Source organism: Myotis myotis, unplaced genomic scaffold (genome assembly GCF_014108235.1).
Source record: "Myotis myotis isolate mMyoMyo1 unplaced genomic scaffold, mMyoMyo1.p scaffold_m19_p_7, whole genome shotgun sequence".
Classification (NCBI taxonomy): Eukaryota; Metazoa; Chordata; class Mammalia; order Chiroptera; family Vespertilionidae; genus Myotis; species Myotis myotis.
In genome coordinates this window covers 56,926,182-56,944,529 of record NW_023416379.1, presented here as the reverse complement: position 1 = coordinate 56,944,529, position 18,348 = coordinate 56,926,182, and the positions used below count along the sequence as shown (strand labels likewise).

General features: G+C 37.0%; 1 protein-coding gene across 2 annotated transcripts in view; it reads right to left on the bottom strand.

Moving 5' to 3' along the window:
- Window positions 1-18,348, bottom strand: part of ME1 (malic enzyme 1) — a 151,407-nt gene that overhangs the window by 12,100 nt on the left and 120,959 nt on the right. For both annotated transcript variants that reach the window (XM_036316862.1, XM_036316861.1), the window contains exons 10-11: window positions 3,671-3,776; window positions 1,782-1,924 (exon numbers count right to left, since the gene is read on the bottom strand). In XM_036316862.1, coding sequence (XP_036172755.1) covers window positions 1,782-1,924; window positions 3,671-3,776 — 249 coding nt within the window. The remainder of the gene's footprint in view (window positions 1-1,781; window positions 1,925-3,670; window positions 3,777-18,348) is intronic.

Here is an 18,348-nt window from a genome sequence, read left to right as displayed (position 1 = left end):
GTGCCTGCAGCTGCGGAGACTCACATCCAGCCACAGGCAGACCTTTCTTTGTTCTGTAATTCTTTGGCTGAACCAGTGCTTACATTTTCAGCCTCAAGTGACTTTCAATTTTATGTATAAGGACACAGAACATTAAGCAAGATCCTACGAAGAGATTAGGCCATTTGCATCAAATGTATTCAAACTTAAAAACACAAGTATATAAATTTAGGTAATTTTGATTAACTATCACAGCTGAGTCTATCAACTCTTGAGGACTATGAAATATCCAAAGCAAAATGATTACTTAAACATTTAGTGTGCCTACGATGTGCAATGCTAAAATGTTGTTATTGCTCAGAGAGCTTTTTCCTCCTTTAAGGATTTAAGAACTACTGATGAGTCAAATTCCTCAATCTAGAGATGAGATAAAAATTTAATTATTGAGGACATTGATGCCATCCCAAATAAGAGAGATAAACAATGCAGTAGCTCCTTGCCAACATTTCATCAATTCTAGTCATAAGCATTTAAGGACATAATATTAAAGAAGTGGGGCATCAAAGTCTGGTTTGTGCAGCGGCATCACTTTGTGTCATGTTGACCTTTTCTAGTTCATTTTGGATTTATTTCCAAAATAAAAGTGTTAGATATCTGTGACTCAATCCTTATTTTGTTTTAAAGACCTTCTCAAATATTTGAAGGGAAGAAGGCCCTGGTCAACATATCAGTTAAATGTACAGAAAGTCACAAAAAATGTATACACACAATGTCTGTAAATTCTATTACATGTTGAAAATAAAATGTATTTTAATAGACATTGCCTTTATAATTATTCAAGGTGTGTAAACATTTTTTGAAACACCCTATACAGGGTGGGGCAAAAGTAGGTATACAGTTGTCCATATGGAAAATAATACAATAATCTATCTATCTATATATAAAAGCCTAAGTGACTGTTACAACCAGTCAACTGAACAACTAGTCGACCAGTCGCTATGCTGTGCACTGACCACCAGGGGGCAGACACTCAATGCAGGTGTTGCCCCCCTGTGGTCAGTGTGCTCCCACAGACAACCTTGCGTGGTTCTTATCCCTGGCTGGCCAGCAGGCCCCGAGACCCTCATCAGGACTGGGCAAGGGACCCCACCTGTGTATGAATTCATGCACCAGGCCTCTAGTTAATAAATAATAATACAAAAAATAAATAGATAATAGAAGAATAAACTCTGTTTCGCATACTCACAACTGTAAACCAAATTTTTCCCCACCCTGTATATTAATACAAAGATAGCATAAATAAGTCACTTTGGAGAAACAGTAAAGGACTGAAGCTATGAGCACTCCTGCCCCAGCCTGGCTGGATGTCAGAATGCTGCCCAGATACTCCACCCACGGCGTCAAAACCCAAACCCAGGGTTAGCAAAGCAAAAATAAGACTGTGGTTTGCATACTGTGTGCTTCAGTGTTTCAGAATAGCTAGTTAAAAGTTATTTTAATAAGCATCTAGAATCAAGCTTTTTCCTTTTTAACTTTTATGTTTTAACCTTAGATAATTCCAAATCATGAGGAAAATTATCAACAAAACATTACCAAGTTTATTTTGTTTTATTGAAGAAGAGGATTTTTATAACAACATTCTAGAATATGGTTCTTATCCCTTCTGACCTGTTCATTATTTTTTTTCAATCTTGCTTGCATAATTTTTAAAAAGTTAAGTGGTAAGCTCCGTTGATATCCTCAGCTTCCCTATAATGAATCAAAATTTGATAATTAGAATATCAGTTATGCTTTTGCTTTACCTGGGTTGCTTTATAACACTGCTCTGCAGTACATTCTGCTTTGCTGGTTGGATTACTCAAAGCAAAAATAATAGGCCGTTCATTGAAGGCAGCCATGTCTTTGAGGATTTGTTCCGAGAATGCCCCACTAATGGCGGCAGCTCCTAAAATAGAAATGAGAAACCAGTGAATAGGACTATCATTGGTTAATGAATCCAAGAAGCCCATGCCCAAGCAACAATGAAAAGTCAGGTCATTTTCTAACAGATGCTAAACAACTTTAGTATCAAAGTGACAAAAAAGATAAGTTTATTAATGTCAATAGCCTTTAGGGTTATAAATCTACAAGTGTCTAAAAAATCACAACTATAACATTTGACTCGTAATACATTGAGCTGGTGCCTAATCACTAGGAATTTTGATTACAGGTATTTATAACAGAACATTCAAATGTGTCCAATATGACTCTGGCCCGGTAGTTCAGTTGGTTAGGCAGTGGTCGGCAAACTCATTAGTCAATAGAGCCAAATATCAACAGTACAACGATTGAAATTTCTTTTGAGAGCCAAATTTTTTAAACTTAAACTATATAGGTAGGTACATTGTTATTAACTTAATTAGGGTGCTCCTAAGGCTTAGGAAGAGCCACACTCAAGGGGCCAAAGAGCCACATGTGGCTCGCGGGCCACAGTTTGCCGATCACTGGTAGGGCATCGTACCAATATGCCAAGGTTGCGGGTTTGATCCCCAGTCAGGGCACCTACAAGAATCAAACAATTAACACATAAATAAGTGGAACAAGATATCTCTCTTTCTCTCTCTCTCAAATCAATAAGTAAAAAATTTAAAAAATTTGTACAATATGTATTATCTCTCTATAAGAAATACATGAGTATATTTCAGTCTCTAGTGCTATCAAGTAATTGTGTTTTATAAACCAACGCTAACATTTAAGACAATCATCCAATTTAATTAAAAACTGAGGTATGATGTGTTTCAAGTTTAACAGAGAATGAAGCAATTTGCATAATGGAAATGAAAAAAAAAAGGCAATTCCTGATAGACGATATTTTATAAAAAACAACAATAAAGGCTTCCTACAGTTGCAGGCATGGAGTATTTGTTTTTATTATGGTTATCAATATTATTCTCAATATTGTCATCTGCTTCATAAGAGCTTCTAGGAATGGAGTATGATACAAAGTAAGGGCTGACATCATATACACACAAAATAAGAGATTAAGTTTCATGGCTTTCTTTGCGTTTTTTTCAACCACATTAACTTTGGCCATAATAAACATTTCACAGTGCACATGCCATGTTAAACTACTGTGCTAAGTGCTATGAGCAATACAAAGATATGTGAAATATGGTCCCTGTCTTCAAGGAGGGTCCAGTTCAGTGTTTCTCAACTCTGGCAATATTAACAGTTTGGGTTGGATAATTCCTTGTTGTGGGAGGCTTTCCTATGCATTCCTAGTCTCTACTTACTAGATGTCAGTAGCCCTGACCCCACCCTCATCTCCTCCCAGTTGATACAACCAAAAGTATCTCCAGGTATTGTCAAATGTTTCCATGGGGGCCAGCTCCATCCCATTGAGAGCCACTGTCTATGGGAGCAATCAAGCTTGGAAAAGTGCTGAATGTGCCAGGTACTAACAGGCTGACAGAGTTGGCAGAGGGGGCTGCACACTTCAACCCGGATCAGTAAGGTTAAGAAGACAGCATGAATTTACAAATCTAGATGTCCATGGGGTGCCGTTGCTTCGGTGAATGTATAATTTTGTTTGTCAATTCCAAAGGTTAGAATTTCAAAAAGCTAAACTATGCCTCATAAATCAGTAGTTAAGAAAAGGAATCAGGTGAAAATGGGGTCAGTTGGGGTTTATGTGAGGGAGGGAAAAGTTTACCTATGAGAGCAGTTGGTTTTATTTCTTGAACAATGTCTGCTAGGTTTTTCATTTCTTCATGTTCATGAGCAAATTCCTCTTTTTCTTTTGTTAAGGCAGCACGCCCCTAAATAAAGCAAAGAGAAAGAAATGATAAATCTGCCAAACATATGGGAATCAAAAGAAATTTCAGAATATTACCCATATTGCCAGTATTTATGCTTAACATTTTTATGTTACAGCTATTCTTAAACTCTCTTCTCCAATGATCAGAGTATCATTTCACTCATTCTTTTAAGAAATATTTATGTCTCAGACAATATTCTGGCAATGGGGATATAACAGTGAACTAAATAAAGTCTTTCCCTTATTTATCTAGTATTTAATATTAAAATTCCTAATCCTACAGACATCTGTGAGAAACTGACAATAACAAATGGTAATGCAAAATGCCACTTAAATAAAGATACTGTTACTAAACATTATTTGTTTTAATACAGCAGTGTCTCAGAATGTAGATCTGGCTTTATCTGTAGCACTACCAATTTATATACCATTGATTAAGAATGGAACTGATGCCATATTTATATCATAGTTTCATTTTCTGAATAAGTCTTAGCTTTATATGTGTTTATTTGCAATGTTTTGATTATGAATGTGCCATGTCTTGTCTATAAAACATCTAATTATAATATTCCAGTTGCAAATATGTAAGATGTTGATTATATAATAAACCCCTGCCTAACTTTATTTATTTTTCTTTATTAAGGTATTACACATGTGTCCTTATCCCCCTCATTGCCCCCTATCCCCCTACTCATGCCCTCACCCCCCTGGTGCCAACCCCTGCCTAACTTTTTATGGTACTTTATGACTTACAAGTTGTTTTCACATATCTCATTTGATCCCCTCAACAATTTTAGAAAGTAGAACAAGTATAATTAGAGTTATTTTGCAAAGAAAATAGAGGCTTTAAATGTTAAACAACTTGCCTAAGGGAGGTAATGGAATTCAGCCTTTCTAATAATACACACAAGTATAGCTTTGGAGAAAAAGGTTTACAAGCAGTATATAACAGATCATTTGCAAATTGTTAATCCTAAAGATAGTACACTTTTCTTGCTTAAAAAGGTTATCATTTTATTTGTCTGTTTTTTTTAAAATAATATATGTGAATTATAGATAGCTTGAAACTTGTTTCATCTGTAAAATAAGGACAGTAAGAACCCTCATCAGATTGTTTGTGGATTACATTAAATGATATATCTAGAGCATTTGGGACTGTGCCTGATTTTTTAAAAATATGTTTTATTAATTTTTCACAGAGAGGAAGGGAGAGGGATAGAGAGTTAGAAACATCAATGAGAGTTGGCCTAGAGGTCAAATCCCCGCCAGTGATACCTACAACAATCAAGGCTTAACTACAACAAGACTGTGCATAAAGACCACTAGGGGTTGCACCAAGAAAGCATAAAAAAAGCGGAGACAAAGAAACAGGACGCAGATGCCAGAAATGGAAGATATAGAGCTCAAAACCACACTTTTAAGGTCTTTCAATAATTTTCTAAAAACTGCCGATAAATGTAGTGAGATCCTCAAGAAATCTAATGAGACCCTCGATGTTGTGATAAAGAACCAACTAGAAATTAAGCATACACTGACTGAAATAAAGAATATTATACAGACACCCAACAGCAGACCAGAGGAGCGCAAGAATCAAGGCAAAGAATTGAAATGTGAAGAAGCAAAAAACACCCAACTGGAAAAGCAAAATGAAAAAAGAATACGAAAATACGAAAATAGTGTAAGGAGCCTCTGGGACAGCTTCAAGCGTACCAACATCAGAATTATAGGGGTGCCAGAAGATGAGAGAGAGCAAGATATTGAAATCCTACTTGAAGAAATAATGACAGAAAACTTCCCCCACCTGGTGAAAGAAATAGACTTACAGGTCCAAGAAGCGCAGAGAACCCCAAACAAAAGGAATCCAAAGAGGACCACACCAAGACACATCATAATTAAAATGCCAAGGGCAAAAGACAAAGAGAGAATCTTAAAAGCAGCAAGAGAAAGAAACTCAGTTACCTACAAGGGAATACCCATACGACTGTCAGCTGATTTCTCAACAGAAACTTTGCAGGCCAGAAGGGAGTGGCAAGAAATATTCAAAGTGATGAATACCAAGAACCTACAACCAAGATTACTTTATCCAGCAAACCTATCATTCAGAATTGAAGGTCAGATAAAGAGCTTCACAGATAAGGAAAAGCAAATGGAGTTCATCACCACCAAACCAGTATTATATGAAATGCTGAAAGGTATCCTTTAAGAAGAGGAAGAGGAAGAAAAAGGTAAAGATACAAATTATGAACAACAAATATACATCTATCAACAAGTGAATCTAAGAATCAAGTGAATAAATAATCTGATGAACAGAATGAACTGGTGATTATAATAGAATCAGGGACATAGAAAGGGAATGGACTGACTATTCTTGGGGGGGAAGGGGTGTGGGAGATGCGGGAAGAGACTGGACAAAAATCGTGCACCTATGGATGAGGACAGTGGGTGGGGAGTGAGGGTGGGGGGTGGGGCAGGAACTGGGAGGAGGGGAGTTATGGGGGGGGAAAAAGAGGAACAAATGTAATAATCTGAACAATAAAGATTTAATTAAAAAAAAATAATTTTATGGTTGGGTCACAACATGAGGAACTGTATTTAAAGGGCCAGAAGGCTGAGAACCACTGTCCTAGATTATCAAGCCCAGCATCTGCCCAGGAAATTCACAGGTCTCACCATTTTCTTATTGGGAGAAGAGGCAACTTTCAACACAGTTCTTGGAGCCCTTGAAGGTCATTGGCTGAGTATGTCTTGGTTAAGTTCTCCATTTTGCAGTTGAGGAAACTGAGGATCAGTTTGGGTTCACAGTGCTTGTTAATCATAAAACTTAACCACCTTTTAAATGGTATTAAGTAATCAAAAATAAAGAAAAATCTAGTCTATCAAAAAAAAAAAAAAAAGAAACATCAATGAGAGAGAAACATCGATCAGCTGCCTCCTTCACACCCACTACTGGGGATATGCCCACAACCAAGGTACATGCCCTTGACCAGAATTGAACGTGGGACCCTTCAGTCCGCAGGCCGACGCTCTATCCACTGAGCCAAACCAGTCAGGACTGTGCCTGATTTTTAACAGAAGTTGAATGTTAGTTATAATTAAAATTATTGTGAATAGGAAATAATTCTAGCGTTTATAATTTTGGTACATTTTCTAGTAGTCTACTGTAAAGTTCTATTTCTCTAGCACCGTTTTCTATTATGAGCATGACATTAAAGCAAACAGCTTCCTAAGAACAGAATTCACCATTAGTCATTTCTGGGTTCTATAAGATTATTATCTCAGCTTTTCTTTCTTACACAACAAAATATACTACGTCTGAGACATTGTGAAAAATAATCTCTTTTAACACTAACTCAAAAAGATATATAAGACACGGAAGCAACCTAAGAGTCCATTGATGGACTAATGGACAAGGGAAATATGGTATCTACTATGGAATATTACTCAGTCATGAAAAAAGAAAAATTTGCCATTTGTGACAACATGTATGGACCTTGAGAGTATTATGCTAATTGAAACAAGTCAGACAGAAAAATACAAATACTGTATGATCTCACTTATAAGTGGAATCTTAAAAAAATAGAACTAAACTAAAAAGGCAAACAAACAAAAAAAACCCCCCACTACCCTAGCTGATTTGGCTCAGTGGAAAGAGTGTCAGTTTGCAGACTGAAGGGTCCCAAGTTCGATTCCAGTCAAGGGCACATCTCCAGTAAGGGGCATGCAGGGGGCAGCTGATGGGTGATTCTCTTTCATCATTGATGTTTCTCTCTCTCTTTCCCCCTCTCCCTTCCTCTCTGAAATAAAAAAAATGTATTTTACAAATAAAAAAAATAAAACCCTCTAATTCATAGATACAGAGGACAGATTGGTGGTTGCCAACGGTGGGGGGTAGGGAATGGGCAAAATGGGTAAAGGGAGTAAAAAGTTACAAACTTTCAATTATGAAATAATTAAGTCCCGGGAATACAATGTATAAATAGCATCATTACTATAGTTAATAATACCATATTGTACACTTGAAAGTTGCTAAAAGAATAGATATTAACAAAAGTTCTCACCATAACAAAAAATTATTAACTGTGTGGTGATGGATGTTAGCCACATTACTGTGATGATCTTCTCACAATATAAACAAATACTGAAGCATTATGTTGTACACCTGAAACTAATATAATGACATATGTCAATTATATCTCAGTTTTTAAAAATATTTTTTAATTCATTCAGAGTAAAATTTGAAGCTTCTTGTTTCATATTTATTCCAGGAGAGAACATTCTAGTTTCTAGTAATACTAAGTTGAATTTCATTAGTCCATATTCTGTTCATCATACTTATTACAAAAAATATAGTCAAGTAGGATTTATCCCAGGGATGCAAGGATGGTACAATATCCGCAAATCAATAAAAGTGATACATCACATAAATAAATTGAAAGAAAAAAACCACATAGTCATATCAATGGAGGCAGAAAAAGCATTTGACAAAATCCAACACCCATTTTTGATAAAAACTCTCAGCAAGGTGGGAATAGAAGGATCATACCTCAACATAATAAAAGCCATATATGACAAACCCACAGCCAACATCATACTCAATGGACAAAAACTAATACCTTTTCTCCTAGGAACAGGAACAAGACAGGAATGCCCACTCTCACCACTCCTGTTCGACATAGTACTGGAAGTATTAGCCATTGCAATTAGACAAGAAGAAGAAATAAAAGGCAGCCAAATTGGAAAACAGGAAGTAAAACTGTCCTTGTTTGCAGACGACATGATATTATACTTAAAAAACCCTAAAGACTCCATCAAAAAACTACTAGACTTAATACATGAATTTGGCAATGTAGCAGGATACAAAATGAACACCAAGAAATCTATGGCATTTCTATACACCAATAGTGAACTTACAGAAAGAGAGACTAAAAAAACAATCCCATTTACCATCGCACCAAAAAAATTAAGCTACCTAGGAATAAACTTAACTAAAGAGGTAAAAGACCTCTACTCAGAAAACTACAAGATGTTGAAAAAAGAGATAGAGGAAGACATAAACAGATGGAAGAACATACCATGTTCATGGATTGGCAGAATCAACATCATTAAAATGTCCATACTACCCAAAGCAATCTATAAATTCAATGCACTTCCCATTAAAATACCAACGGCATATTGCACAGACCTAAAATGAATTCTCCAAAAATTCATCTGGAATAAAAAAAGACCCCGAATAGCTGCAGCGATCCTGAGAAAGAAGAAAAAAGTAGGTGGGATCTCAATACCAGATATCAAGTTGTATTACAAAGCCACTGTTCTCAAAACTGCCTGGTACTGGCACAAGAACAGACATATAGATCAATGGAATAGAATAGAGAGCCCAGAAATCGGCCTGAACCAATACGCTCAATTAATATTTGACAAAGGAGGCAAGAACATACAATGGAGTCAAGATAGTCTCTTGAATAAATGGTGTTAGGAAAATTGGACAGATACATGCAAAAAAATGAAACTAGACACCAACTTACACCATACACAAAAATAAACTCAAAATGGATAAAGGACTTAAACGTACGACTGAAAACCATAAAAATACTAGAAGAATCCAAAGGCAACAAAACCTCAGACATATGCCGAAGCAATTTCTTCACTGATACAGCTCCTAGGGCATTGGAAACTAAAGAGAAAATGAACAAATGGGACTACATCAAAATAAAAAGCTTCTGCACAGCAAAAGAAACCATCAACAAAACAACAAGAAAGCCCACTGCATGGAAGAACATAGTTGCCAATGTTATCACCAATAAGGGTTTAATTTCCAACAGTTATAGTCAACTCATACAACTTACCAAAAGGAAGACAAACAATCCAATCAAAAAATGGGCAAAGGACCTAAATAGACACTTTTCAAAAGAGGACATTCAGAAAGCCAAGAGACATATGAAACATGCTCAAAGTCACTAATCATCTGAGAAATACAAATCAAAACAGCAATGAGGTACCATCTCACACCTGTCAGAATGGCTATCATCAACAAATCGACAAACGACAAGTACTGGTGAGGATGCAGAGAAAAAGGAACACTCGTGCACTGCTGGTGGGAATGCAGACTGGTGCAGCCACTATGGAAGACAGTATGGAGTTTCCTCAAAAAACTAAAAATGGAACTCCCATTTGACCCCATGATCTCACTTCTAGGAATATATCCCAAGAAAACTGAAACACCAATCAGAAAGGATATATGCAACCCTATGTTCATAGCAGCACAATTCACCATAGCTAAGATCTGGAAACAGCCTAAGTGCCCATCAGTAGATGAATCGATTAGAAAACAGTGGTACATCTACACGATGGAATACTATGCTGCTATAAAAAAGAAGGAACTCTTACCATTTGCAACAGCATGGATGGAACCGGAGAGCATTATGCTAAGTGAAATAAGCCAGTCAATGAAGGAAAAATACCACATGATCTCACTCATTCATGGATAATAGAGACCATTATAAACTTATGAACACAAATAGATACAGAGGCAGAGCTGCCTCAAACAGATTGTCAAACTACAGCGGGAAGGTTGGGGAGGGTTGGGGGGCCAAGGGGAGGGTAAGAGATCAACCAAAGGACTTGTATGCATGCATAAGCATAACCAATGGACATAAGACACTGGGGGGTAGGGGAGGCCGGGGAATTGTCAAGGGTGGGGAAAAAAGGAGACATATGTAATACCCTTTGTAATAAATACTGTAAGCAATAAAACAATATATATATATATATATATATATATATATATATATATATTCAAAAGAATCATACAAATTCAGTTCCCACTTTCATCCAGAAGCATCACCTTAACCCATCTATTATCACAGCCTTTTTAGAATTAGTCATAAGTCTAACAACAAAGAGTTATGGAAAGATGATCTGATTTTGTGAGTAAACACTATATATTCTCAAACAGTTCTTTTGAATTATTACAAGGAAATTTTACAATAATGAAATCTTACAATTATCACTAAATTGCAGTATTGGAGGTACCCCCATACTCGCCTGGTGTCCCCATCCCTCACCTTTCTTAGCTTCACTACTGGGAAATCTATTTCACTTACATATCTCAATCACAAATTAATTAAGTATCATCCTAAGATATGGCTAGACTTAACGATAATCTATTAGTCAGAAATAAGAAAACAGAAGTATTTGGGTTGCTATAAAATTCCCCCCAGATATTTTGATAATTCAGACTCTGATTTAGGCCCCAATTCCTCTTCATCCCTTTCTGTGCCAATGTTCTTTGTAATGTACTTCATAGTTCCTTTCACCCAACGCAGAGTACACTTTCCTGCCCCTTTGTCTTTGGATGTAAACATGTGGCTTGCTTTGATCAATAAAATATGAGCTGAAATGAAAGAGAGCCAGTTCCAAGCTTAGGCCTTAGGAAGAACTGTTGGTACTACTTGCTCTCTTGTGCCTTTGCCATCCTTTTAAAAAGTGCATAACCTGCTTGCTTGCTGGTCCAAGGAGGATGACAGCTTTGTGAAGCAGACCCGGACCCAACTTGCAGCTTAGAGTCACCCAGCCAACATCCTCAGAGCTACCCTATCTGACTGACAGGTGTGTGAGAAATAAGTAATTATCACTGTATGTCACTGAGATGCTGTGACTTTTGATAACACAATATCTAACAGATACAGGGGGAGACTTTTATTTTGGTTATATATTCCACCAATTGTTTTACTCAGTGTTGTTCCTATCTGTTGCTTTGGGAAGAAGAGGTCCCTTTCTCTGAAATAATTTGATAAAAAGGATGCTTTTGCAATCTATGTGCTACCTCAATGCCCTTATTACTGCTTAGATACTTGGCAAAAAAAAAAAAATAGTCCTGCAATATTAGAAAGAAAAGAGAAAGTCTGGTCATGATTAGGAATATCAATTTGGAACAATTTGAAAGGGACAGTATTTAAATTATTTCTGAACTATTTCTGGAAGTAGTAGATGCTAAAATTCATGACTATTTTCATTCTCATAACAATGAAATTTCTAAGACAGGTACTAAATAAAGTTGTGCCTTGGGAAGACATATTTCCTGGGAATAATAACTTTCAACTTCCAGCATTCTAAACTAAACATGACATATTTTTCCCCAAAAAATGCATATAGTCAATTGCATGTGTAAAGGCAGGAAACTAGACTAACATCTATCTGAGGCTCTACATGGCAAATGCTACAGGATTGCAAATTGCTTCTAGCATGACTTCCTGTGCACTTGAGGCTAAAGTGCTAAACTATAGACCCCAGACTCTCTTGCAGCTATGGTTTCTGTTTTAAACATAGTGGTCACCAAGCTGATGTACCTTCACAGGACCTTAAAGGAGAAATGAGCATCATGAAGTGGTGGCCACATGGCTCTTCTGGAAGCTTGTGGTGGTGATGTTTGTTTGTTTGTTTGTTTGTTTTCAGGCAGGTGTGGCAGTCTTTAGTGTCTAGTCCATCACAAACAGGGTGCTAAGTAATGGTTGTAAGCAGCTACTATACTGGACACTTTCCTGTTTATGGTAGAGACATTGAATCTTGAGTGAGAAGCAAGAGTAGATCCCTTGCTAATGTGCAGATTTGTATGAGAAGAACTACTCAAAGTTAAGCCTGGTTCTTACTTCTTCAAAGGTTTAGAGAAGTTTTTAAGGACAAGAGAACTTGTGTAATGTGTGCTAGGTTCTCTAACAGAGATAATTTTTCACCTACTCCAAACTAGCTTTAGTCATCCAATGCAATGTTATACAATCTTCAGGGCTGCTAAGAAAAGTCATATCTCTCAGAGAAGACTGGATGAATTGCAGGCTTTGCCTATTGGTCTTTTTGGATTATAGTCTGAACTAGAGGCCCGGTGCATGAAATTCGTGCATGGGGGTGGGGGGAGTGTCCCTCAGCCCAGCCTGCACCCTCTCCAATCTGGGACCCCTCAGGGTTGCTACAGAATTCCCCCCAGATATTTTGATAATTCAGACTCTGATTTAGGCCCCAATTCCTCTTCATCCCTTTTCTGTGTCAATGTTCTTTGTAATGTACTTCATAGTTCCTTTGACAAAAGGCAGAGTACACTTTCCTGCCCGCAGGGATTGGGCCTAAACGGGCAATCAGACATCCCTCTCACAATCCGGGACTGCTGGCTCCCAACTGCTCGCCTGCCTGCCTGCCTTATTGCCCCTAACTGCGTTTGCCTGCCAGTCTGATTGCCCCCTAACTCCTTCCCTGCCAGCCTGATTGACGCCTCACTGCTCCCCTGCCATCCTGATCATTCACAACTGCCTTCCCCTGCCAGCCTGATCACTCACAACTGCCTTCCCCTGCTGGCCTGATCACCCACAACTGCCTTCCCCTGCCACAACCTGCCTCCTCTGCTGGGCCCCACCTCTGCTGTGTGCGTGGCCATCTTGTGACGATGTTAGGGCGTGATGCGTGAGGGCGTGATGACCACCTAGGGTATTATTAGTATAGATATGTCATATTACTTTTATGGCCAAACAGTGAAACCTTTTTTCATGCTGTGGCAGAGAACTCTAATTGTCCATCAATTCACCCTCCACTTTTTGAAAATGAAATGTTTATTTTATTGTGATAAAAACACTTAATATGAAATTTACTCCCTTAATAAATGTTTAAATGTACAACCTCTCTTTGTATTTGGTTTTCATTCTCTCCTTTTTAATAAGATTTCCCAGTTTTAGCCAACCATATGGCTACTCAGGTGGAAACTATATTTCTTAGCTCCTTTCAGCCTGGAGTGGGATGAGGCTGAGACTACCTCATTGCCAAAAGGACAGAGTGTAAGTTATGTGAGCAACTTCTGTAAGGAAGGAGGCACAGTCCCCCATTCCATTCCCACACTCTTAAATATAATGAAAAATATTTAATGTGGGTCAAACCCCTAAGTTTCCCTAGAATGTGAAGCAAATCATAAAGAAGATAAACAGTGTCTGAAAATAAAAGATGTATGCTGTAATCATGAGTGTCTTACTTTATCAATAATAGTAATAGCACTGACAGTTCCTACCCACTGAAGCCAGCACTTGGACAGAAGATGCATCTAGTGAGAAACATAAATTACTCACAGCCTCACCCCCAAAGTTTTGATTCTTGGTGGTGACTTAGGAACCCTGAGAGAATTCTGAAAGAAGGCCAGGAATCGTGAAATAGTGATACTTGCATAACTGATGGGCTTTGCATGCCAAAAAGAAAACTCAAAAGACAAAATAAAGGTCTCCTAAGTATTTTCTATACCATTTCCAAACTTGATGTGATTATCTGGTTTAGATTTAAAAACTTTTGGAATGTGACCTTCTCTGAATCTAGTAAGCTTAAGGCAATTGCCTTTACCTTTGGATTTCTGTTTTATGGACCAATGGCTCATTTTTCTCCTGTTTTCAAAATCTAATTTGGAATCCATATTCTTTATGCCAGTCACTTAAGTTGGATATAAGATATAGAAGATTTATTTTCCCTTCACTCTTCCTTTTCAGCTCAGCATTTTGCTCTCTTCTGGTAAAGTGCTTGTGAGCACTTATCTCAGAAATCCAAAATTCTAGAGTTTCTTCTTTTTTTTTTTTTAAGTCTCCAATTACAACAAATGTATTATGGATAGCTGGGAATTCCTTTTGAAAGTTATTACTTTTTAAGTTCCCCTCTCCCCTCATTTTTTTGGTGCTGATTCTTAGTACAGGATAGAAGACACAATATAACGAATGATTTCCTTTATCAAAAGCACATACCTCTGGGTAAGGGTGAGAAGGATAGGTGGCAAAGAGTGTCAAGATTTTGGCTTAGCATTCCATGATCCAGGGTACGTATAAAAAAATCAATTATAGATTGCCTACACACACACACACACACACACACACACACACAGGCATGAAAAGAACTCTTCCACGAGTGCCTGCCTTGAATCCACGCCTGCTTATGCAATAGGCCCCATTTTACTGGCCTATTTTTGCTGCCATGTCATTAGTGTATTGAGTTGAATCTGACCCTTCTTTGGATCTGCAGATGGGCCTTCCCAGAGCACTGTCAGTAACACTTCACTACAAGACTTTCAGTGAAGGTATGTTAAAGACCTCAGAGCTGTGTTTCATCATCTCAGGACAGACTTTAAAAAGGTAAATGATGTGGCAAAAGTATTTTCCATGCTAGAGCATAACAAGGGCTGCAGAATGGTCATAATTTAAGATAAAAGTAGTTGACACCATCAATATTTAATACTGTTAAAATCAATATCCATAATTTCCTAACTGTCTAAAAGACTCACACTCATAATCTTTTGTCTCTGCTCTTTTTAATAAATATGTATACACGGATCATACCCTATATGAATAAGAAAAGAGAGAATAAAAATCAAGTCAGATACTTTTCATCAAGCTTCATAGTCTCTTAGGAGATAGAATTTTTTTTAAACCATAGTGTATGAAATGTATTAACCATCATACAAGATGGTAGTAGGATCACGGGCTGAAACTCTGATGATATCTTAGAAGAAAGGAAACCTTTTTCCATACAGCATGGACGTACAGATGAAGCTCTCAGGAAGGAAATAACTGTACTGTCAAAACTACCCTTACAACATATACAATGCCTTAATTCACTATCTCTTTTCATAGGAACCAAACATTTCACTATAAAGCAAAAAAAAAAAAAAAAAAAAAAAAAAAAAAATTAAATTAACTCAAAACAATTACTTAAAAGAGAACAAAATAAAACTAAAGTAAAAAAAATCTATAGTCCTATATTGAGTTTTCTGTCTCAGCAGTGATTTGGTTCATTGGTGAAAGCAGGAACGTATTTACTGACGGAATACATGAAGTCTGGACTGGTTTATGGGGTGGCTCCTGTCCCCTCTGAAAGTGCCCCAGATTATCATTATGAAATGCAAGTATCAGTCATGCTGGCATGCTCCCTTTTTATTCTGTCACTGTATTTATTCTCTCTCTAATTTTTATTTTGGACGGATTTCTTTTAAACCAACTCTCAGCTTCTTTATATTAAAGTCCATTAATATTACCTGGCTAAATAGATATGTCAATATTTCTTGCTTTGAAATACTAACCTAATGTATTTAAATATTATCAGTGACCATATAATCCATTTCAATCAACTTTATTGATATTGATGAATTATTTAAAATATTGATATTTATAGCATAAACTCATTCCACTGTACATGTGGATAGGAGGTAAATGATAGACAATGCTATAGATATAATGTTGAAAATGAAGAGAGAAAACATGTCAGGATAATACTTATCTAGTCTGATGATGCTATAACTCCATAAATGAGCTAACCTTACAGTTTACTAGTTTTGGTTTTATGTCTTTAAAGAGTTAAGGAGCCCTGACCGGTTTGGCTCAGTGGATAGAGCATCAGCCTGCGGACTGAAAGGTCCCAGGTTCAATTCCGTTCAAGGGCATGTTCCTTGGTTGCGGGCACATCCCCAGTAGGAGATGTGCAGGAGGCAGCTGACCGATGTTTCTCTCTCATCGATGTTTCTAACTCTCTATCCCTCTCTCTTCCTCTCTGTGAAAAATCAATAAAATATATTTTTTTTTAAAAAAAGAGTTAAGGAGTTTGACTAATAAAAATTTTTATTTAAAACTTTATGATATTTTTATAAAGTACAAACAATTACACTGCAAGTTAATAAAATTAGTAAAACGATTATTATTGGTTCTCAGGAGAGGTTGTAAAAATATTAAGGATAAAGTATAACAAACAAAAAAATCATGTAGGTTTGAAAAAAAAAATACTGATTTACTAGTTATTCTAAGATTTATTAGTTCCACACAAAAAACTAACATAATTTTGATTTTTAAAAACACAAAAGAAAAAGCAGTTAACTGAAGCTTCTTTTATTTCTTTTATATGAAATACTGCACAAGCTATTAAATATATAACAGCCTTTTAAATGTAACTTTATTTACCTTGGCAAGCGGAATATATGCAGTTCTTTATTTTGGCAAGCAAAAGCATGAAGTAAGAGTGACTGATTATGTCTAGCAACAACTTCACAGTTATTCCAAATATTATAATCCATGGAATTTGAACTCTCAGTTCAGTACGTCTATCTTAAAATTATTTGAGATGCTAAAATCTATATATCTTATGAAGATTTCACATATAAAAAAGTCAGTAGAAGTCACAAAACCACAATTATAGACTTTCACTTTTGTTTGGATTCTTGAATGTATTACATCCTTAAGCACAGCATAACTTCCATGGCTCCAACTATTTACATGCAGATGATCCCCAAATCTCCATCTCCAGGAGCCCAGACCCTCAACCTGAGCCTTATTCTTTTATCTCCAATTGCCAAGGGGACATCTCTGTCTAATGCCTTTACATTAGACAGGCAGCTTAACCTTGCTATGTCCAAAACCGATCTCATTCTCTTTCCCTTAAGCTGGTCCATTCTTTATTCCTTTTCTACATATGGCTGCATCACTTCCAAGGTCTCCTGCTAGATTCCTTCCTCTATTCTACCCTACTCCTCCCTCCATATTTAATCGGTTCCTATATATGCTAATGATGCTATTTCTTTCTTTTTTTAAAAATTGATTTTAGAGAGAGAGGAAGGGAATCAATCAGCAGTCTTCTACTGCATGAGACAATGCTCAACCAACTGAGCCACACAGGTCATGGACCTATTTCTTAAATTCTACTGCATCAAACTTTTTCACTCACCCCCAGAGTCACTGCTTTATTTCAGACCCAACTAATTTTTATCAGTATTATTGCAACAGTTTTATAATGTGTTTCCTTCCCTCATTTTCACCTCATTTCAATCCACCCTCCACAATGCCATCAGAGTGACCAGAGGCAAATCTCCTCTGCATACGCTTCTTCAGTTGCTGGAAACTGCTGCCCTTCTGCCTGGAAGGCCATTCATTAATTAATTCATTTATTAACAAAATATTTATTATCAATTATAGACACTATGTAGGGCTTTGAAGATATAAAGAGATGAAAGACATAATCCCTATTTTTAATCAAGATCTGAAAGTGAACTTGCCCTTCTACTTCTTTTGCCTCAGTTTTGGATAGAAGAAGTTTAAGATGTCTATGGAAACTCCAGATAAACTCCTAATTCTTCCTTTCAAAGTTAGATGAAGAGACACCTTGTCTCGGAATCTTCCTCAGTATTCCTACTAAGCTCTTTAGTGAAGCTGGAAGTGACATCTATGTGCATCTCTGACATCAAGGACGTATTTCTATAACATTTCCATGTAGAATTGTAACTCCTGACTCATTTGAGTTTTCCCTACTGGGCTGTGGGCCTCCTGAGATGCAGGGCCTTTCTGTGTCCCCCAAGGCTAATATAATGCCTGATCCATAGGTGATTTCATCAGTAAATATTCTTTCATTGCCGGGAGCCAGTCCATCCTTGCTGTTTCAAGGGACCTGGCATATATGGCATACTGTTCTTAATATGTTTGCTCACTTTCTTGGCACTATGTGTTTTAACCAAGGTCACCTCTCTGAGAAAGGTTGTTTCCCCAGGTAGGGATTTTCCCCTAAAGTTAGGGAGGGAATAAAAC